At 54.6% G+C, this 23,159-nt stretch overlaps 1 protein-coding gene across 5 annotated transcripts in view; it reads right to left on the reverse strand.

Moving 5' to 3' along the window:
• Positions 1-480: 480 nt before the first annotated feature.
• The window catches only part of LOC144734415 (LIM and senescent cell antigen-like-containing domain protein 1), a 50,076-nt gene continuing 27,397 nt past the window's right edge, over positions 481-23,159 (reverse strand). For 3 of the 5 annotated variants that reach the window (XM_078616593.1, XM_078616592.1, XM_078616594.1), the window contains exons 2-10: positions 14,937-15,096; positions 14,564-14,630; positions 13,416-13,536; positions 12,639-12,788; positions 12,114-12,264; positions 11,041-11,133; positions 10,199-10,247; positions 9,086-9,161; positions 481-5,052 (exon numbers count right to left, since the gene is read on the reverse strand). In XM_078616593.1, the coding sequence (XP_078472719.1) occupies positions 4,938-5,052; positions 9,086-9,161; positions 10,199-10,247; positions 11,041-11,133; positions 12,114-12,264; positions 12,639-12,788; positions 13,416-13,536; positions 14,564-14,630; positions 14,937-15,096 (982 nt within the window). In that variant the 3' untranslated portion in view covers positions 481-4,937. The other 2 variants (XM_078616591.1, XM_078616595.1) reach the window with 2 other exon arrangements.

Genomic DNA, 23,159 nt, shown 5'->3' on the forward strand with positions numbered 1-23,159 from the left:
GTGACCAACCAACCCCCACCTCCAGTGCTGGATTACAGGCCCCGTCGATGGCCACCACCGCACAGCGACAGTAACGTTGAGGACACATCATGGCGAGAAGGGACGGTGGCCGACGGACGACACTGGCGGTGGCAGCCACAAAGGCGAGGTCGAACACTGTGGAGACGGAGTGGAAGGATCAGCCCAGATGCCAGAGCGCCACGAATCGCAAGACCACGAGGTTTTGAGCGATGGCGGCAGCATCGGGATCATTTCATCGGGCACGTGTGGATAGACCATCGATATTTAAGATACTTTTTAGATTGTGGGTATGGCGCAACTCGCAAGAATTGCCCATGACAGAGGCCCTGCGGTGTAGGATAGTCCACCTCACAGGAAACCCTTGGGATTGAGGAGGGCTAGAAATGGATGGATAGGTCGGGCAAACGTTACAAGCAGAAACGATGGACAGCAAGAGACGCACACGGGGACGCACGCACGTGGACTACAGTGACATTTATTTTACTCTTGGGAACTCCTCGACGTACAAAGCTCGCGTCGTTTGCCAGAACAAAGGCTCAACCGTAACACGAGCGCATGCGTGTCACATCACGAGATAGTGGTCACGGAGATGAACAAATTTCACCGTTTCGTCAGGTTCTGGTTTTCCGTCCGCGCCTGCTGGGGCGGGCGTCAGCGATACCGCGGCGGCTCCGCTTCGTCCTGCGAGGAAGCCCGCTGCCGAGCCGCCTCGCCGGCCTCAAGGCACGCGGTGGCAGTGATGCATCCTCCAATAACGGAGCTGGCCAGAAAAACACCCCGATATGGGACCACAGAGTTTGGGCAATCGTGCCAGTTGTTCCGGCTGCCCTTCCTGCTTCGTCTGTGGTGTCTCACACCTCTCAATCATTTTCTCTCTCACTTCAAGAGCGATCGAAAACTAAATGATCATCACTATTATTATCATGACGCGACGCACGAGACCGTAACATGAAACGTCACGGGTAAAGGCAAATACAGTAGAAGCAGAACACCGTTTTGTTTGTGCTGATGAGACCCAGGAGACAGACACTGGCCCAGAGTTTGCTCTCCTCGACAAGAGCTGCTTTTGGTAATATTTGTCTGGAGAGCCAAACGTTCCCCCGATGCGCTAAACCACAGCATCTTATTCATAACGTGGAAACAGGACGGCGCTGCACTTCTCTTCGTCGGTGTAAATCACCGCTGATGACGTCAACGATCCAAAAACCGGCAGAGCTCTCCAAAACCCAGGAAGGCTTCGGATGATTGACACGTCCGTCGACTCCATGAATTGTCACAATTCAGGGTCGCGATGCGATGGACTAATATTTGTTTCCTTTCGGGGTTTTCTGGTCTCATTTGTATTGTTTCTCCGTTCTGTTTTGGACTCTCATGCTCATCCCATTAGCATACATGTAACAGCGTATCGTTCAAATGTAACTCGCTAAATTGAGAACATAACATTCTGACGCACGCAATTTGGTGTCGCTATTTCGTAGTATTTACCCAGCAAAGCTGGACCCAGTCTCTTGTTTCAGGAGGGTCCTGCTAAGTTTCCACAGTCGGGTGCGACGACGTCGCTAGATGTTGTCCCAAATCAGTAAGCGCGCGCGTAATCTTTCACCCCGCTGGGCCTTACACACGGAGTGCTGTGAGCGAGCATCTATTACATCGTCAAATCTTTTGTACGCTCCATGTTCGTTCCACTCTCATAGTGCGAGGCCATCACGGCGGTAGTTCGCAGTGTAATAATTATTACACGTGATTATAATCTCAACCGAGTCGTAACTTGCAGGGGTCACATTTTCTCTAATTCCGCAATTTGGGCCCGTGACTCCGGCACGCGATGACCTCGTCTTTTTAACCGGGGTGGCCGCGGGGTTCGAACCGCAGACCCCCTTGCAACAATCGGCGAATGCACCAGGGAGGTATCGGGAACGGCCCCAGGCGATGGTTTCCAGCTGCGGCTACCTAGGGAAGGACCCAAGGACAGCTTCAGATACAAATCGTGCATGGGGTTGGTGGGCTCACAGTGCTGTTACCGCCATAATCTGCCTATCCCCAGCGTATGCAGTGCATTGTACACAGTGGCAGCGCGAGGCATGAGCAAACCAAGCAAAAGCTGAGGGCCACAAGTAGCCCAAGGCAGCCCCCCTGAATTCGTGAAAAACGTGTGGAATATCAGCTGTAACTCAAATACTAATAAACATTACGAGATAATTACCGTTACAAAAAAAACCTGGAAATTCATCTCTCTGCTCATCTCACTACATCTCTGCATTGTCTACTTCCATCTAACTCCATCTCCAACTCTTGTTTAGATCTCTTCCGTCATCCCACTTGGATTTTATATTCATTGAAAGGGGGGGGGGATTATATCTGCTCAGGGCAAATGAAGCAGCACCACCACCTCGTGTACACATTGTAAATAAGTGCACACACAGAAACACAGATATACAGTGAAACCTCTCTTATCTGTCATATCACTCGCACTCTCAATTATCTGCCACCCAGGATCGATCCGTGGATCTTCCCGGTATCCGCGAGTTCTAAGGCTCGTGGGTTAAGGCGCTTCGTGTGACGATACTGACCATGTGACTCGAGTTGCCACCTTCATCCACTGTCGACCAAACTCGGTCGGCACGAGGTCTGCCGTTATCAAATCTGCGCTACAGCATCTTCGCAGTGAAGTTCAACGCGGCAAACACACCGGTACCAGATCTCGGTACAAATCAATTGGTGCAGTCCCCTGACGCACAGATGTTCCCCGGATTGCGTGGGTCAAACCCCGCCTGGGACAGGTGGCAACTCCTTAGATGTAACAGACGATGCTGACAATGATGATGATGATGTTAGATGACGGTGATGATGTTAAGAGACAAGGGTCGTACGGCCACGTGTACACAAGCCGACCTCTGCTGAGATTGGCGCGCCGCTGCGTACGAATGGAACGTGCACGGGGAGTTGCGTTTATTCATTTATTAATGTGCGGACCTCCACACTTGTGAAAGCAGTTTATATAAAATATAGAATTACGTACGGGTAAGATATGACTAGCTATAGAGTCGTGGTCAAAGCACACTAGCGACAGCAGGCAGCTCGCTCGCTCTATCTCTCTGCAAAGTAATAATCATGCGTCGCCAAAGCAAATTAATTCAACACTACGTCGTAACTTTATTTATTTAAAAGCACGCTTAGACCGTACTCTCTCTTACAAGTAAAGTACAAATCTACTAAACTCTTCATGGGTAACTCAGGGAATACAAATCATTCAAAAACTAACAAACTAAATACGCATCTTAATCATTTGTTCGTATGCTGCCGTATGAATGAACGAATATATATACGTAGAGAACCACCGGCATCCGTCCATGTCGGTGTTTTACAAACTGAGCATCGATGCGAAGGCGCGTGCGTGTGTGTCTGCGCGCGTGTGCGCTAGCAAACGAGAAGGCTTTGATTAAGACAAGTTCCAGGACTGGGTTTTAATGCGGCTACCGTCTGTCGGGTGAAGTTGAACCCCGCCGCTGCTGCCGCCGCCTTCACTGGGAGTGGTTGGGGGAGCGCCCACTCATCAACGAGGAAGTCGCTCGTCCATTGACATGGACAGCTTGCACGCTGGGGGCCCGCACTGGCCGGCAAGATGCTCTTTGCCGAGGTCAGCTGTCGGAAGGCAGCTCAGGCTAGCGCAACCCGGCTACCAGCTTTGCATTGGCATCAGAAATTTTCATTCTCATTTATTATCGTCTCCTGCAAAGTTGTCGGCAGAAGGTGGCAAGGATTTCTACGGAGATTCCAACCGAATTGATTTGCGGCGTCACTTTTCACACAAATTTCGACCGCCACACCGGTACCCCAATGGCTTACTCTTGCGATTTAAGTCACGTTAACCGTGAAGCGGACGTGGCGCGTCGCATTTCTACGGTGAACGCACACCGCAGTAACAACCAGGGCGGCCGCTGGCTTCGAACTGCGAATCTCCGCAACGAGCGGCGATGCGATGAGAGGCAAAGGTTCACCTTGACAACCTGACGGATGCAGAAACACCCGCATGCAAAGACCAGTCCTGAGAAAACTTTCAATCACAGCCCAGTGTCCTGTGTAGCGAGGACAGAGCGTGGAGGGCGCTCTCTTGAGACGCTCACGACGCGGTCCCGTGGCGAGGCAGCGGTGGCGCAGCGAGCCCCGTGCCGCACCACGCCGGCAGAATAAGCAATCCTCTGGAGAGCGGACGGCACGGACGGCACGGGCGGCACGACGGAGTCGGCCCGTGGCTCTCGCCGAAATATAAAAAAAAATCCCCCAAACAATGATAATGCGCGGCGCGAAAAACAACGGGGGTACGCGGTGAAAAGAGACGCGCGACGATTATCTCTGCGCTGGTAACATTAAGGCACCGTTTGCTTTGGGGAGTGAAGTTGTAAGAGGGCAGCCCAGCGGGGAGGTGAGGATAGTCGCTTGCCTGGCAACAAGCCTCTGCTTCTGTGGTTCGAGACTTCGGCTGTGTGTGTGTGTGTCTGCGAGTGCGTGCGTGCATGTGTGTGTGTAATCGTATGAACGTAGTTATACTTGTGTGCGCGTGCGTACAAACATACGCGTGCGTGCTTGTCGACAGACCAGTGTGACATGCAGAAGCCACGTCTGGCAGGAGTGTGCGGGCACGTGCGTGTGTAGCCATACGGATGTACACTTGTCTCTGCGTGCGTACACGCGTGCATGTGACGTATGTGTGTATGTTGAACTTCTTTCGCGCCGTACGTAGCCAACCGGGTGCGACACACCCATGTAAGGCGCACGCCGTGTACGTGCGAGTGTGTGTGTAGTCATACAAACAAAAGCGTTACACTCGTTTCTATGTGTGTGTGTGTCTGTGTGGACGCACACGTCCGTCACGCACGTACGTACGTACGCGGGTGTGTGCGTGCGTGCGTGCTGCATCACTTGCGCGCCAGATCCTCGGCCAGCTTCTTCAGACGTTTCTTCAGCTCCAGCGGGAACTTCTCGTAACATTTCTTGCAAACTGGCTTCATGTCAAACTCCACAAACTTGTTCCTGTTTGCCAGAGCCAATCAGGGAGAAACACAACCCATTCACGGTTAATGTCTTAACATAAAAAATATAATCGCACACTCGTAGCAATGATTGCGTAAATGCCTCAGTGACTCAAAGGCGCCATCGCATCTCAAACATTGAAAGGGCACCCCCGGTGGCAGCTGTCCCTGTACGGCGACTCGGCACCGGCCTCCAAGTGGGCGTTAGTCTACCAGAAAGGGTGGGGGGGGGGCGATGACCGTGAAGTGAAATCCCCGTCGAGTCATTTGCAGCGTCATTTGACAAAAACATTTTTTTTTTACAAATCTCGACCACGACGCCGGCACACGATGCCCGACTCATCGCAAATGACGTCAGCGTGGGGGTGGGGGGGGTGGAGGTCTTTGACGTCCACCGTGAGACGGAGAGCGCGGAGCGATTTTATGGTGAATGCACCAGGACGGCGTTTAATGAACCCGGGTAGCCGCTGGATTCTAAACTGTGAGGCCGGTGCAGCGAGTCGGGGACAGCGCTCCCCCTGGGGCCACGTCGTCAATTTGAGATGCCGTTTCTACGCCGACTCACAAACATGAAATCATTAAATAAACAACGTCCACTGGCTTTGCACAGGTTTTCAAAATCATGCGCGCAGTTGTGTTTAGAATAAACTCCAGTCAACGGAAAAATCATCGCAACCAATCACACGGCATTGTTATTGGGCATGCAAAATGGAAGCCCCGATCCTTTGATTCTCTCACGCACGATGCCGTCCAATTACGCGTGCAGGAATAAACATTTAGTAATTTGTGTATGTGGCAATTAATTTTTTTATTAGGAAGCCACTGGAGGTATGCACTTTTACATCTAGATTGCAAACTAATTTCTTTAGAACTGATTTTTGTGTTTAGTTTGTTGTTATTTCCCCGCACCTCCGATTTGCATGGTTGGCTACGTACGGTGTGAAAGAAGTTTAACATACATACCTTAAACTAAACTATAAACCATTTTATTTTACCAGGTAAGGCCCATTTCGCCAATGGCTCTATTTCAGGGAGAGGCGAGACCTGGCCACACGTGACAAGAGCTCATCGTGGAAGTGGCTTATCACACGTGAGAATTTGTAACAGCAGCCAAATCATCTAAACGCAGCACGTTGTTTCTAAATGTGGAGGGGGTCCAAAATCAGCGGAACCCAGAGAAAGATTCACGCGACCTCCACGGGGAGAGAGAACACGGGGACTACAACAGGCATCGTCAGGGTCTGGGGTCGAACCCACGCCCTCTTGCATAGCAGGCGAGGGAGGTAACATTTCCTCGCCACCGTACTGGGTTCGCGTGCGGCCTGCAAGCCACTAAGGCGGCGCTTACACGTACCACCCCTTTAAAGAAACGGAATCGAATCTCCCGATGCAAAAAATGTGACGTCACATCGGAGCGCAAGCAGGGAGCATCTGTTAGCGGCTACGTCAACAAGCACGCGTGCCGGCTCTCACGAACAACATTCACGGTCATTCGGGTCACGTTGTGCGAGCGAAACGTGCGTCGTACACCCTCCTTCACCCGACACGGCCAATTAGCCCTTTCGCGTCATTGGTTTTTCTTCCGATTCCGTTCCGACCATGCCGTACGTCATTAAAACGGAACCGGAAGAAAAAATAAATAAAATAACTTTGTTGGTACCGAGGCTCCCACAAGGCTATGCGGGAGGGCGTGTGGTGCAGTTTGGCGGCAGCTGTCATAGTGTGCGGTCGTGTCACTACGGTTCTCTGTGGTGAGCACAACGTCTTTAAAAACAACGGCGCTGTGCCTCTCTACGTAAAATTAACGCCAACCGCTGGCACGTTCCGAGATTCTGTGGTGAACGGGACACCCTGTAACTTGTGGATGTCTCTGATCGGGAAAGGGTTAAAAAAACAAACGTGCGTTGGCACGTTTGTGTTCACGTGATGACTGAATTCAATTGGCCGTGTCGGGTGGAAGAGATTGTACAACGTGCATTCTACTTACACAACCATCTGACCCAACAAACGTGCGCTTAGATCCTTTAAATCACTTTGGAAAACGTCTCAACGAATCTTTAACCTCGCTGGGATTGCGCGAGGTGACGTAGTGACGTTACATCTCATGGGGTTACTTCATCGTCCAGGTCAGACGACGACTCTCATCGTTTGTACGGAGAGAATGGTTCAGAACGCAGCTCAATGGAGCAGCAGACATCCCTGTAATCCGTACGCAAAGCGGAAAGGTGAGTGTAAGCCAGTGTTAGAAATTGAGAAATCACAGACATTCTAATAATGCGGCAAAAACACGTAAGGCCATGATGAAATGACCAAGCTGTCAGGCAACTATTACTGTTGTTTTGCTCGTTTAACCAGAACAGTCTCGCCGAGTCTCACGACTCCTTTTCAGGAGAGTCCTGCCAAGTTTTCGCAGGCGGGGGGAGCAGTGTTGCTGTGTGTGAAATCCCAACTGAGTAAACTGCAGATCATTTTTTTGAGTATTTGCGATGTTTTTTACCAATACCGGTTGGAGTGGATCTGTGTTTCTTTTATTAGCTATGGGAGGAAACCAGGCACCGTGGTGGCTACGAGATGTTAACTACCTCGCCTGGTATACAGGAGGTCATGGGTTCGGTCCCGACCCTGACGCCTGCTGCTGTATATTTGGAGTTTGCGTGTCTCTCTCGCTGTGGTCGTGTGGATTGTTCTCCGGGTCCTCCGGGTTTTCACTCCACATTTAGAAACGCGCATTTAAGAGTATTTGGCTGCTCTAAATTTCCACGTGATAAGCCACTTCTCGTTGGGCTGTCATTTGTGATAGCCGGGTCGCTTCTGAAAGAGAGCTACATAGCTCAGTGGGCCTGACCTGGTAAAAAAAACTAAGTTTAAATAGTTTTAGTTTAAACTGGAGAACTCGGAGAAAATCCGTGCGGAACAGGCGGAGAACATAAAAACTGCACACGGAATGACGCCCAAGGTCGGGAATATCAACAGAATTCCAAAATCCGCATTGTCCGCTGTGGACAATTGCCCGAGGTCCACGATCCTGCAACTGGGATGTGTGGCCAACCCCACCGGGGAACGTTCGGCACGGAGGAGAAGCCGGCGAGCACGGCGATCGCTTTGCGCGACGGGAAAGAGAGGGCCTGACAACTCGGTCGCCCATCGAGGTCGGCGCGGAGGAGCGAGCAAAGAGGTCACGCAAAGAGAGGTCACGCAAAGAGAGGTCACGCAAAGAGAGGTCACGCAAAGAGAGGTCACGCTAACAGATCGTGGCGGTGGCGGGGGAGGGGCCGGCAGGTCGGCGGAGGCCGAAGGTCGCAGAGCAGCCGGCCGCCGTCAGAGGCAGCCGTCGCGGCGGCCCTTCTTCTTGCGGCGCTCCTTGCGCTCGCGCCTCGCCAGGCGGCCGCGCAGCTCCGACGGGAAGCGCTCGTGGCAGCGGCGGCACACGGGCTTGAGGTCGACCTCCACAAACTTGGTGCTGGGGCCGTGGAGTCGGCGCGGCCAATGGGCGTGGGACGTGCATGTGTGCGTGTGTGCGTGCGTGCGTGCGCGTGCGTTGTGACCGTGTCGTGAGCGTGCATTATGTGCGTGTGCGCGCTCGTGATAAAGCGTGCGTATGCGAGTTCATAAGTGCGTGTGTGTGCAGAGTAGTGTCCGCATATGCGCGTTTAATAGTGTGTGTGTGTGTGCGTGTCAGCCAGCGAGTGAGCCGGCGATTAATTAAGTGAGCAAGGGAGCGAGCGAGCCAGCGTACGGGCGAAAGAGAGAGAGAGAGCGAGGGAGGGAGGGAGCGAGCTGATGCTCGTGAGCAGCGCGGGTAGAGCGACGCGGTGCGTGGGGGACGGGGGGGGGGGTCGGATTTGGGTGGGGAAACGAGAACGGAAGACACAGGTGAGAAACGTGGCCGCGAAAACCGAGACAAAACGGCAGAGAGGAAACCGCGCACGCGGGAAACGGGGCCGGAGGTGGCGGCAGTCGTAGAAACAGAACAGTGGGAGAGGTGCGAGGGGGGACGAGGCGCGGCGTGGCGAGCGCCGGCGGGCGAAGCTCACCTGAGGGTGAGCTTGGCGTTGCAGGTGGAGCAAGAGAAGCAGCCCACGCACCAGGCCTTGTTGAGGGCCGACACGACTGCGGGGAGACGACACGGCGGTTATCGCGCCCATCGACGAACCCGCCCTCGATCGCTCGCACGGACGAGCACGCGCGCAACCAGAGTTCGATCCCCGACATCAGCGGCGGAATATGTACAGGGACAGGACGCAGGAACTCTCCACGGGAGACGAGGGTGGGTGGCAGATGGGGGTGTGTGTGTGTGTGTGCGTGGAGCGGTGGTGCAGTGGTTAGCGTGCTGCGCTGTGAAGCCGGCGAGCCGAGTTTGATTCCGGCTCGCTGCCAACATCGGTGACGATTCGCCGAACCGGTTCTGGACCTCACTTAGGTCGACTCGGCCATAAATGAGTACCTGATGCAGGGTGTAAACATTAGCATTGGGGGAGACAAAGGCGGCCGGGCATGGTGCTGTCTACCCGCTCCCTTAAGTGTGCCGTGTCGGCCTTCGTTAGATATTAATCGCTAACAGCACTTGCCCCAACAGACCGTTAGAGGCTACGCGGGGGATCTTAGTCTTTGTGGTGACCTCAACATGCAAGAGGCCGGGGACGCGCCGCACAGGCCCCGAGTCGCCGTGCGGTCTCTGGGCGCTACGCAGCCGGAACGCACCTCCACTCAACATACACACAAGGCAAAGATCCCCCGTATAACCGGACTGTTGAGGCAAGTGCTATTAGCGAGTACCTATGAAGGCTGGAACGGTACACGAGGGGGTGGATGGCCAGCATCACGCCCGACCGCCTTTGTCTCCTCAGTGGCGATGTTTACATACCGCACCAGGTCCTAATTTGAGGCCGAGTCGACCTAGGGGAGGCCCAGGACCGGTTCAAATAATCGTCACCGGTGTTGGCCGTGACCGGGAATCGAACTCGGGTCGCCGGGTTCTTAGCAAAACGCGCTAACCGCAACACTACCGCTCTCCACATACACACACACACACGCCCACTCACCCCCGCACCTCCGATCAGCACGGCTGTCGACGTACAAAGGTGCGAAAAAAGCTCGACACACACGCAGTGATAAACGGAGAGGGCGCGACGGAGCCCGCTACTCACCATCTCCCTCGATCACCCGGTTGCACAGGTAGCAGACGTCGCCAAACAGCTGCGGAGAGACGGCGAGCATATCATCTATATGTAGAATAAACATGTAGAAGCCGCGCGCGTAAAAAGAGCATCGAACGTTGCTGCTGCTGCTGCGGTGCAACGAGGCCGAGTGGCAGCGCGCTCGCCGCTTGCTAACGAGGCTCGTGGTTGGAGGCACACGCCCGCCCTGGTTAATACTGCGGGGTTTTCAACCGTGAACGTACGACACGCCGTCCGCTTACCAGCGGATGTTGCAGAACCCCTGATGTTTATTCGGTAGACGGTAGAGCATTGTGCGCCCGTGTCGCAGTGGGAATTTGACCAAATTAAAAAAAATTCCGCAAATTACTCAACAGGGAACGAAACGGTCGGCAATGCGGCCTCTCTGTTGTCTGGAGTCTTAGAGACGCGGGGAGTCTTTTGTGTTCCCTAAATAATACTCATGTTAAATACATGATGCCATGAAATCACATGACGTTAAAATTGAATTTATTCACTCGCATGACATCAGGACGGCCCACGGTTAAATGCAGGCTCACGGCGGGCGAGCACAGCTGAGCAAACATTACAAATGAGAGGGAACAACAAAAAAACGAGTAAACCAAGTGACTGTCGTGGACCCTCGCGAGACTTGGCGAGGCCTCCCCCCGCCCCAGTAAACGCGCCAACGTTGTTAGCGCGTTGCTGGAACCGTTGGGCCAACGTCGGACGGACGTTCCATCTTTACTAGGTGGGCGAGTAAGCGCACGCAAAGGGAGAGCGGGCGGGCGGGCGGGCGGGCGAGCGAGCGGCAAGCGGGCAGGCAGCCTCACCTGGTTGTAGTGGGTCTCGCAGTACGCCAGGCCCTTGCGCTCGTAGTGGCGGTGTCCCAGGAACGGCTTCTCACACTTGGCGCACACAAAGTGCTGCGGACACACCGACACACCGGCACATCAGCATCACCGACACCACTGACACACCAGCACCACTGACACACCAGCATCACCGACACACCAGCATCACCGACACACCAGCACGCCGACACACCACCACGACACCGACACCACCACGACACAGAACAAACGATGGTGATCGCAGAAATCCAACAGCCGCACCCGGATGCGTCGCGACCTCGGGATCAACGCAGCGTGGACCGACAGTTTGGTGAAGGCAGGCAGCAGAGGCGTACGTGGGAGTCTAGAAATGCAGTACAACAATGGGTTTTTGCTATGCTATCCCCTCTGCTGCCCACCAGATATTCCCGCAGCAGCCCTTTGATAATGGCGTGTTCACACAACGCGTTTTCGCTGTAACACTCACACACTCATACTCACTCTCTCACTCATTACACTTACCCACTCACACTCAAACAAAGAGAAAGATCCCCCATATAGCCTTAACAGGCTGTAGGGGAAAGTGCTGTCAAGCGAGCACTTGTGAAGGCCGGAACGGCACATGGGGAGGTGGGTGGCCAGTACCACGCCCGGTCGCCCTTGTCACATCAGTGGCGATGTTTACACACCGTACCAGGTACTCATTTGAGTCCGAGTCGACCTAGGGCAGGCTCAGGACCGGTTCAGATAAATCGTCACCGGTGTTGGCCGTGAGCGTGAATCGAACTCGGGTCGCTGGGTCACCGCAGAAGCGCTTCTGCGGCTGTCTGGAACGCTCTTCCTTCCGATATTAGGAAGCCACTGGAGCTATGCACTTTTATATCATCTCGATTGAAAACTAATTTCTTTAGAACTGCTCGTTGTGTTTAGTTTATTGTCCTTCCCTCCTCAAATTAACGCGGTTGGCTACGTAAGGTGCGGAAGAAGTCCCAACACACACAAGGAGGTAGCGCAGTGGTGTGCTAACCGCTACCATGCCCCACACACGCACACACACACAGAGAACACCATACCTCCACGTGCCACTGCTTGCCCATGGCGTTGACGACGCGGCCTTCGATGGGGCGACGGCACGCGCCGCAGATGGGGATCCCCATCTTGTCATGGCAGGGCAGGCAGTAGAGCTCCCCCTTGAGCTCGCGTGCATCAGCCGTCAGCTCCTTACTGCACACACACACACGCACACACACACGCACGTGCTGTTGGCGAGCAACTACGAAGTCCGGCACGGCGCACGAGGGGGTGGGTGACCAGCACCACTCCCGGCCTTTTTGTCTCCCCAGTGGCGATGTTTACACTCCGCACCAAGTATTCATTTTAGGCTGAGTCGACCTAGGGGAGGCACATGACCGGTTCAGATAAATCATCACCGGTGTTGGCCGTGAGCGCAAATCGAACTCGGGTCGCCGGGTTCGTAGCGCAGAGCGCTTGACCGCCACACCACCGCTCCCCACACGCACACACACGCACACACACGCACACATGCGCACACACCTGTGAACACAACACAGACCCTACAGCGCGATGAAGCCACATACCCGCAGTTGGTGCAGTTGAAGTGGTCTGGGTGGTAGGGGTCGTTCTTGAAGAGCAGTGGCTGCTCGTCGATGATTGCGTGGCACTTCTGGCAGATGTACTTGCCCAGGCCCTTGGCTTTCTCTCGGTTGTGGCACGGGCGGCACAGGTGTCTGTGGTGGGATGGGTCGTGCACGCACGCACGGATAAACACGAGTCAGACGCACTGCTTGGGCAAGTGCTGTTAGCGAGTAGCGTCTATGACGGCCGGCACGGCACACGAAAGGGTGGCGGTCCAGCACCACACCCGTCCGCCTTTGTCTCCCCAATGCCGATGGTTACACACCGCACCGGGTGCTCATGTAAACCCGAGTTCACATAGGGGAGGCTAGGCCAGGGCCGGTTCAGATATTATTTGTGAACGGACATCAAACTCAGGTCGCCGGGTTCATAGCGCAGCGCGATAACCGCTGCACTACTGCTCCCGTATCAATAACAACCGCCATTCGCCACTAAGTGGCGGTGATGTCACCACGGTGCTTATGCCAGGCTATGTGCACTTTGATGCCACGTGAATTGCTGAAATATCACTGGCAGGAGGTCACAGGACCGACCCAGGTGCCATGGGTAGACTGACTGAGATGACTGGCATATACACGTGCGCACACACGCGTGCACACACAGGCACGCACACACGCGTGCACACACAGGCACGCACACACAGGCATGCACACACAGGCACGCACACACAGGCATGCGCACACGCACGCTGTGCGGTTCGGCGAGCATTGCCCCCTCACCTGCCGGCGTTCTTGACAAAGCCGACGTCCGCCAGCATCTCGCTGCAGATGTTGCAGCGGAAGCACTCGGGGTGCCAGCTGTTGTTCATCGCCTTGATGACCCGGCCGACGATGAACTCGCCTGATTTGGGCGCCCGGACGGACGGCGACACGCGCAGCGCCGCACGGTCACGGTCGACGGGAGGGGGAACGGGGGGTGGGGGAACGGGGGGCGGGGGAACGGAGGGCGGGGGAACGACGGTCGGGCCCCGAAACAAACAGAAAGCATTGCGCACGTGCAACGCTCTGGGCCCCATTTGAGCCGGCGTGGCGGTCACGTGACCGCCACACGTTCCCGTGGTTTGTGAGCACACCTCGCTCGGCGTGTCGTTATTCCCACATTAATCGTAGTGAGATTCTGAGTGGCCAAACAACCTCAAAATATCACATTTTGGATTTTATTATCGTTACTTGGAAAAAGTCTCAGCTCTGAGAATGTGAAATCGCCGCGCCCTAGCGTGGATAAGAGGTCACTTGAAGGAATCTCAAAACTAGATCTCTGATATCCGCTTCTGTGGGCCGTTCTCTCACGAGGGGGGGGTGCGCAGTTCCCTGCCGTACTTCCGGATGGAGACATCAGCTCACGGCACGACCACGCCACCGATGGAATCGGATTGGGGAAAAAACCGGCAAAACAACTTCTCGAAAGGTCATGTGGCACACACGTGCCCACGTGCGTGTATAGCGCGTGTGTGCGTGTGTTTGTGTGTGTGTTTGCGAGTGTACTATGAAGGAAGCTCGTGAAGGACGCTGCTACTGGTCAGTTGGAGGCAGTCGCCCTCCAACAACAACCGAGGGCAGAGAAGTGATGCTCACAACAATGAGCGGAGCGCCGGGCGGCTAAAACGCAACAAGTTGGCACAGGAGGGGGCACAGCTGGTGTGCATCTGCCAGTCATCTCACTCGGTCGACCCACGGCACCTGCTGGGTCTGTCCCGTGACCTCCTGCCAGCAGTTCACTTCGTGGCCTTAAAGCGCACCTGGCCTGACACAGGCGCCGTGGTGACGTCACCACAACTTCGTGTGTGTACGTGTGCGTATGTGTGCGCGCGTGCGCGCATGTGGGTGTGTGAGTACATGTTCGTGTGGGTATATGTGTGCTTACTCACCACACTGCCCGCAACACGGAGCAAAGAGCATCTGGAAGTCGTGCTCGCAGTATTTCCTGCCTTCAAACTGAAACACAGACACAGCGAGAATGACATGCTTCACATCAATCACTTGGTACTAGTGGTCATCACGGTCGCACGCTACGAGCGGTAGTCACGGTGACGTGGTACTAGCGGTAGTCACGTGGTACTAGCGGTAGTCACGGTGACGTGGTACTAGCGGTAGTCACGGTCGCGTGGAACTGGCGAGTCACAGTCACGTGGTACTGGTGAGCTGGTGAGCCAGTGATCTGGTATACGGACGAGTCTGTGAGCGTGTGAGCAGGTGAGAGGGTGAGCTAGTGAGCGTGCGAGCGAAGTGCCGAGTCGTCACCTCGTAGAAGAGTCCGTCGGGGAACTGCTGGAAGCACTGCGCGCACACGAAGCAGTTCTCGTGGAATAGCTCCCCGTTGCTGTTCACGATCCGCTCGGTGGCGGCGAACCCGGCCTTGCAGCGTTCGCACGCCGCGTTCGCCAACGCCGACGCCATGTTACTGTAACACAGAGACAGAGACGACGATCTACTGGGTGTCGTACAACGCCGACGCCATGTTACTGTAACAGAGACAATGCGTGCAGACCACGATTCTGTAGCCCTGAAAGCACCGTTGAGGCAAGTGCTGTTAGCAAGAGCACTTAATCAAGGCCAACACGGCACACGAGGTGCCCGGTATACGTGCCAACGTTGGGCAAACGTTGGCACGCGGTGGTGGACGTTTACCGAACCTTTGCTGGGTGGTGGTGGGTGTGGCTAACACCATGCCTGGTAGCCTTGATCACAGACACTAGAAGTATTAACTACTTTTTATTCAACCAGGTAAGGCCCACTGAGCTGTCTAGCTTTATTTCAAGAAGCGACCTGGCCACAAATCATGGCTCAAAGAAGTGGCCTATCATGTGGGCATTTATATCAGCCAAATACTCTAAACTCGTGACATTGAGTCTAAATGTGGAGGGAAAAACCAGACGACCAAGAGAAAACGCGACCACGGGAAGAACCCGCAAACTCCACATGTGCAGGCGTCAGGGTCGGGATCGAACCCACGACTACCTGCATACCAGGCGAGGTAGTGAACATCTCCTACCCACCGTCGCGCCCAGACAGAAGACAAAGATACAGACAACGATCCCCGCCCCCCCCCCCATACAGCGTCAACAGCCGTTATCGTGCACGAGGGGTTGGGTGGCCGTCGAGCAAACACGAACCTCGCCGGCTCCATAACCAATCGCCAAAAACAAGAGAGGCATTTTCCATTCACGTCAACATACCCACCCCTCGCTCACTCAGCTAAGGCTGCAGGGGCACGAGTGCTGTCAGCGAGAACCTATTTATGGTCACGGGCACCGCTGACCCGCTCGCTCGCACCACCACGGTCACCCAGGCAGGGCGACAATCAGCAGAGGCACAGCCTCGTCGTCCTCCGGTGTTCACAGCAGTCACTCGCAGTTGGGAATCGAACTTCTATGTTCAGTTGGGAATTGTCTGTGTATGTGTGTGTACACACACACTAGTGTCTGTGTGTACACACTAGTGTGTGTGTGTACCGTCTGTTAAGACTGTACGGGGGGGGGGGGGATCTTTGTCTTTGTCGTGTATTGTCCGGATTAGAAGACACTGCGGAAAGTAAGACGCACCCCATATTTGTACCCAGTGCCAATAAAGTTGTACATTTCTGGATATAAAGATCCCCCATGTTGCCTTAACAGACTGTGGGAGCAAGTGCTGTTAGCGAGCACCTATGAAGGCCGGCATGGCACACGAGGAGGTGGGTGGCCAGCAATGCGCCTTTGTCTCTCCAGTGGTGATGTTTACACACCTCACCAGGTACTCATTAGAGGCCGAGTCACTGGTGTTGGCCGCGAGCGGGAATCGAATTTGGGGTCTCCAGGTGCACAGCGCGCAAACCGCTATGCCACCCTTCCCACAATTCTTGTCACTCACACACAGACATACACACACACACACTCGCCTGCTGGATTATAAGCCACGCTCGCGATCTCTAGCTTTAAAACACGAGAGAAAGTGCGGAGACTGCGGTGATAGGCGGTGGTTGGGGCGATGGCCCTTCTTCACAGCAGAGAGAGGAGTATGGTAGCACAGTTGTTAATTATAGAAAGAAATCATCTCCTCTGGGTGTGTACACATTCACGTGAGATTGCTCATCGGCTGCACTCGTGGCCTCAGCCTGTGTGTGCTCCGAACTAAACTCCACAAACGCAAACTCCACAATCACAAAACTCCACAATCACCAACAACACAATCACCAACTCCACAATCACAAATCCTACAAATGCAAAGCAGACTTCTGCGCCTTCACAGCGACACACAACAGGAAGACGTCAGTACAGCCGTGGATTGTTGAGTCAATGTGTGCAGTTGAGGGTAAACCCTCCTTCATCTGTATGTATGTTGAACTTCTTTCACATCATACATAGCCAACCGCGATAATCGGAGGTGCGGGGGAAGGACATCAAACTAAACACAAAAATCACTTCTAAAGAAAATAGTTTTTAATCGAGATGATTTGAAAGTGCATCGCTCCCAGCGGCTTCCTAATATTGGAAGGAAAAACGTTCCAGATGGCCGCAGAAGCGCATCTGATAGCGTGTGATGCGGTGACCTAGGGGAGGCCCAGGACCGGTTCAGATAATTGTCACTCGCGTTGGCCGTGAGCAGGAATTGAACTCGGGTCGCCGGGTTAGCAGCGCGCTAACCACGACACCACATTCACCCACTCTCACCCCTGCACAAGAGGCAGAACATACAAACTCCACCAACGAAGATGCCCGAGTCAGGAATTCAACCCAGGGGGTTGCTTGCTGTGAGGCACAAGTGTTACCACCGTGCCAGGCCATTATCACTCCGTTATTTACAAACTCTTTTTATCTTACCAGCCATGGCCCACTGAGCTATGGAGCTCAGTGGGCCATAGCAGTGACCTGGCTATCACAAATGATAGCTCAACGAAGTGAATCGTCATCATCATCGCGTGGAAATGTACAGCAGCCGAATACTCGAACTGCGTGTCGATTTTAAACGTGGAGGGAAAAACCGGAGGACCCAAAGCAAAAGCCACATGACCACAGGGAGAGAGACACGCAAACTCCAAATAGACAGCAGCAGGCGTCGTCAGGGTAGGGATCGAACCCACGGCCTCCTGCAAACAGGGCACGGTAGTCAACATCTCGCCACGGTGGCGACATGTTGACTACCGTGGCCCGAAGTGCACAGCACCACGGCGGCCGTGCCAGGGTGGAGGCTGGGCGGGACTGCGGCGTTGGCGGCTCACAGTTTGGCGTAGAAGTCGCAGAACTCCTTGTAGACGCGCACGTCGCTCTTGCGGCGCTGCACGCGCGACCGGGCGACCTCCCTCGACTCGGGCGGCGTGGCCGGAGGCACCGCGCTCATCGGCGGGGCCGGGCCCTCGGTGAGCAGCACGGCCGTCTCCGGCACCACCCACGGCTCTTCCGCCTCGAACGCGGCCTCCTGGTGCTCTGGGATGGCCGGAGGCCGGCCCGACGACGACTGGGAGCCGACCATCTTGGCAGGAACCTCCCCGGAACGTCTCGACGCGCGCACTTAGATTTCACCGACGTGGGGAAGCGCTGCCGCGAGCGACACTATTATTATTATTTAAAAATGTAGCTTTTTTCCTCTTTGTCTTCTCGGGCCAGGAGAAATGGGCACGCAGAAGCTGTGCGGCGATGCCCAAGCGGAACCCCGGCGACGCTCGGGAGGAGAGACTTCACATCCGCTCGTGCAACGACGACTCAGCTGAGGCACCCGGAGGAGCGAGCGAGCGAATGACCGCAGCGTCCTCGCTCGAGCTCCCAGCACGCCTCTCACCGCCCCCCCCCCCCACCGGCCCCCACCGCGGTCCGCACGCCCTCCAACGGCCCCGGGAGCGCCGGTTCACGCGCTCCGCTATTCATAGCGGAGCGGTCACGACGACAGGTGTCTGGATCACCCCCTTGGGCTTGCGGCGACGACGATGACGAAAAGGGGGTGGGGGGGTGGGGGGTGGGGGGAGCCGTACCACTGCCCAAATTATTTTTTGGAGAACTCCCCACGGCAGATTTACGAGGCGACGCATTCCGAGATCGCCGGTGTCGCGTTTTCACGCGGGGACCCGGGGCCCCCCCTCGCCTGTCGGCAGCGTCGCCCGCGCCACTCGTCACGCCATCATTTCCACGCTCCTCCCCCGAGCACCGCGGCCCAGCGCCAGCGGCCGTAGACGGCGAGGTGGAGGGGCCGCCCGCAGTGTCGTCAGCGCAGGCTTGTGCGCCGAGAGCCGTACGCTCCACATTTTAACTTCCTATGCCCTGTCTATTTATAGGCGCGCGCGCGTTTGAAACTCCGGAAGGTGCATTAGGTGCGCGCGTGTGTGCGTGCGCGTGTTTGTAAGACCAGATTTTTATAACTTTACTGAGCAAGTTTGGGGTGCGTCGTACTTTCCAGGTCGTCTTATAATCCCGGAGAATACGGTCATTAGTTTGTTCCATGAAGAAAGGTTTCCGCCGTCAGTCCACTGACGACGGGGGGGGGGGGGGGGGGAATGAAACTCACGTAAATCGTATCACTCCAAAAGGGAGCGTTGAAACTCAAAATATGAGCAGGAAATGAAAGATGAGGTCCTGTTTACTGCCCTCACATCGTGGTGGAAAATCTGCATTCCCACTGGAGGCTTCCCCACAACTTGTTACAGATTTTCTCGACCCCAGAGGGACGATGGGCCGAGCCAGCAATTCATCTGCACCGAGATGTGTGGTGCCGGTGTTGCCGCACCGAGCCTGCAGCGCACGCACATTGTGATAGCAAGGGAGCGAGGGCTGGCTGAGAAATAGCCCCGGGGCTTCGGTCTACCGTGGAACCACTGCAGCACCGCCACCGCCACCCCATTTAACTCCCTGTGAGCGCAGCGACACCGCCGCCAATAATAACTCTGCCTCGCCTTGTAGGGGGGCGTCAGGGCCAGGGGGGCCGGGGCAGGGAGGCCAGGGGAGAGGAGAGGGCCAGAGCAGGGAAAGGCCGGACGATATTTAAGTCCCAGGCCGTTAAAACACGCGGTGGTTTGTTTTTTCTTCATGAGGAGTTCGAAAAAATCAGCGCGGCTTACGAAGAAGAAAACCACGACCCAAGTGGTTTCTTGGGCAAATGAGGCAGCGGTCGAAATTCCACATTCCCATGGCAGCAGCGAGCGTCTCCTTCGGATTACCACCACTCTTGACTTGCTCACAAAGCGGTACTGGTTTTATTGACCTCCCCCCCCCCCGAGGGCATGAGTTGAACTCGCAACCTTGCGACCGAGAGCCACTCGCTCTCCCGGCGAGCCGCCCGGCCAGGAAGAGACGTTTGTGACAATGGTTGACGTTTCCACGGCAACTTTTTGATCATCACCGTCCGTGACTGGATGGAATCAGTCACATGTCGACTATTTCGACCTAAAACTCATTCCTGCATTTAATTAAACAACACCTACACAGGCTGGTCTCATGTAAGGAGCGTTCTTTGTACGAAAATTCGCTATTTTAATTTAGACCCATTATATATATTTTTTACTCAAAACGATCGCTCAGCGAGCGCAGACCGATCGATCGACACGCGGCCCGTGGCGGCAGCGTCCCGCGGCTCTTTCGTTTACCGGCTGCCCTGCGTGGCCCTGCACGCGTCGTGGTGCGCGCTCCCCTGCTCCCCCGCTCCCCACCCCCCCGCCCCCCGCCAGGTGACGAACTTTTGTGAGCAGTTCCATCTGCTGCTCGTCGCTGCACCGCGTCCGCCGTGAGCTGCTGCGCGACGAGGCCGGCGAGTGGGCCGTGAGCGGAGAGGCCCCGTTCAGGCTCGAGACGAAGTGAGGGGAACGATGAAGGGGAGACGCCCACCCCAACTTTGACCCTGCCTGAACTTGGCCCAAGCAAACAGAAACAAAATCGAAGGAAGGGCGGACGGACCAGCCCATCTACGACTCGGCGTGATCGGAACCACGAACGTAGCGGGGAAGCGAATCGTGCGATGCACGAGGCGATGCCACGAGGTGATGTTGCGCTACACTGAGCTGTGTCTTGAGAAACAGAGGCGAGTTTCAGAGTCCAGCGTCAGGTCAATGCCACCTACAACCTCGACCTCCACCCGCTAACATCCTTCCCATCAACTCCTCTCACAGCACTACTATTCTGCTGTACAATTTGCAATTCTTTATTCAGCACCTTGGTTGAGGCGCTATGCAAATTAATATAAGAACATCTATCGTTCAAACAGAAATTCCAGGCCCCTGCAAGCACCGTGGTTCTTCATGTGTGGCAAGTGTTACATTTTATATTTTCTTACTTTATTGTAAAATTGTGTATTGTTCACGTTAGAACACGTTGTTCAAGAGTGAACATTTTGAGGCTGAAATTTGTCTTGGCTGTTCACGTGGGAGGGAGTCGATAGGAAAACGATGATCGCTTAACGAGTTTTCGATTACCAAACAATATATATTCTTGGGTCTTTCGGTAAAACCACGTAGATAGATCAAATTTTTTTTTTAAATAATAAAAATAATTCTTTTTTTTATTCATTATTCTTTTTATTATTTGATCCATCTACGTGGCTTTACCGAAAGACCCAAGAATATGGATGCCTGCAGTCACGAAAGCTTTAAGTCAAGATTTACCGAACAATGTTCGTGGAACGTATCTCACTCGTGAGCCGAGACAAGCCAGGCTGTGTGTGTATATATATACATGTATATACATGTATATACATGTATATACATGTGTATACATGTATATATATGTATATATACACACTGGACGTACTATACATGTGTTTACCTTGACCACAAGCGTGTGTACAATTTAGTCTGCATGGCTTTCCAAATTAAGTTTCATTCAAGTCAGCATCGGTTGCTCGAAACAACAGCTCACCAGAATCTCAGGTCAGAACATTCTAAAATCAACCAATCTTAACGTTCACGATGAAGACATATTTAAAGATGATATTATGATACTGTTGATGATGTTAACATAGATGACAACAATGATGATGTTGATGACTATGACAAGGATGGTGAATGCAATAATGAAGGTGGCAATGTCGACAACAAAAATGATGATAATGATGATGATGATGCTGACAAGATGAAGATGATGACGATGATGGTGATGATGACAATGGTGATGATGATGACAATGATGGTGATGATGATATCGACAAGTTGACGATGAAGATGAGCAGCAGCACCCACCTCTGGGGAGTCACCGTGGGTCCAGGCTCCTTGGGCCTCACCCAGCGACGTTGGAACAGAGCGGAGGACGCGAGGGGCTGGAGGTTCAGCCCTGCCATGTGGGTGAAGCCTCAACTCGCCTCACCCCAACACCTCACCCCAACCTCACCTCAACTCCCCCCTCCTTACAACACAACCTCGCCTCACCAGGCCCGTGGAGCGTGGGCTGGAAAAACGACGCCACCAAACCCAAGGTGTTCGCCCCCTTGCCACTCGGAGGGCCTCCGGCCCCCCCCCCCCCCCAGCCTGCGAGCTGCTCGCGTCCCCCCCCTCACCAGAGGCCCACGACTACAACCGCAAAAACCTCGAAAGGATCTTCCTGCTCGCGCGGTTCGTGTGACGCGCGCGTCGTTTCGGCTCGTGGGCCTGCGCAATGTCCGCGTCCGAACCTCGGGACGACGAAACCCCCCGGGGGTTTACCACCTCTTTTCGTTTATTTTTTTTAAATATTAAAAAAAAGAGAAAGCGCACGTGTGTGAGAGAGACTTAAGGGGAGAAACGGGGATGCAACACTTCGGCTAGAGATTCCTAGAAGCCGCTCTCACGCCCCACTCCACCCCCTTCAGCCAACACAGCCCTCGGACTCCCGGAGACCTGAGCAAAGTCGCCGAGAAATAATCCAAATTCCAGGCAACTCTCCTCGGACGGGACGGGCCGCGTCGGCGCGAGGGGGAGGCCGCGGCGCTCGCCGGCCCGGGGGGGAGCGGCGGAGGCCGGAGGACTGTGGCTGAGACGGCACCGCCGGTGCCGCACGCTCGTGAGTGGGGATCCTTGTCACTTTAATTGTCGGTCTTTAGCCTCCTCCTCCTCCGTGCTGGGGGCACGGGGGGGGGTCGTAATGGGCGACCCCATGGGCAAGTCTGACTGCAGCCACTGTCTGATTTTGTGATGTATATTTTTATTATTATTATTATCAAACATCAAATCGCGATTGTGCACAAATGTGGAATTGTCAGCGGACGAAATGCCCTCTCCCAGTCGCGGCACGAGTAGCGGCACGTCGGGGCGTGAGCCAGCCGGCGGGTTTGTTCAGAAGAGATTTCCACTCCGCGTGGGTGGAGTGGCCTCATCATCTGGTGAAATTGGCACGCACGTGCGCACCTCCAATTGTGTAGGTATGTACGTTGAACTTCTTTCGCACAGTACGTAGCCAACCGTGCTAATCGGAGGTGCGGAGGAAAGATAACAAACTAAACACAAAAAGCAGTTCTAAAGAAATTGTTTTCAATCCAGTGGCTTCCAAATATCAGAAGAGCGTTCCAGACGGCCGCAGAAGCGCATCTGAAAGCGCG

Source organism: Lampetra planeri, chromosome 51, assembly GCF_965212315.1.
Source record: "Lampetra planeri chromosome 51, kcLamPlan1.2.h2, whole genome shotgun sequence".
Lineage (NCBI taxonomy): Eukaryota > Metazoa > Chordata > Hyperoartia > Petromyzontiformes > Petromyzontidae > Lampetra > Lampetra planeri.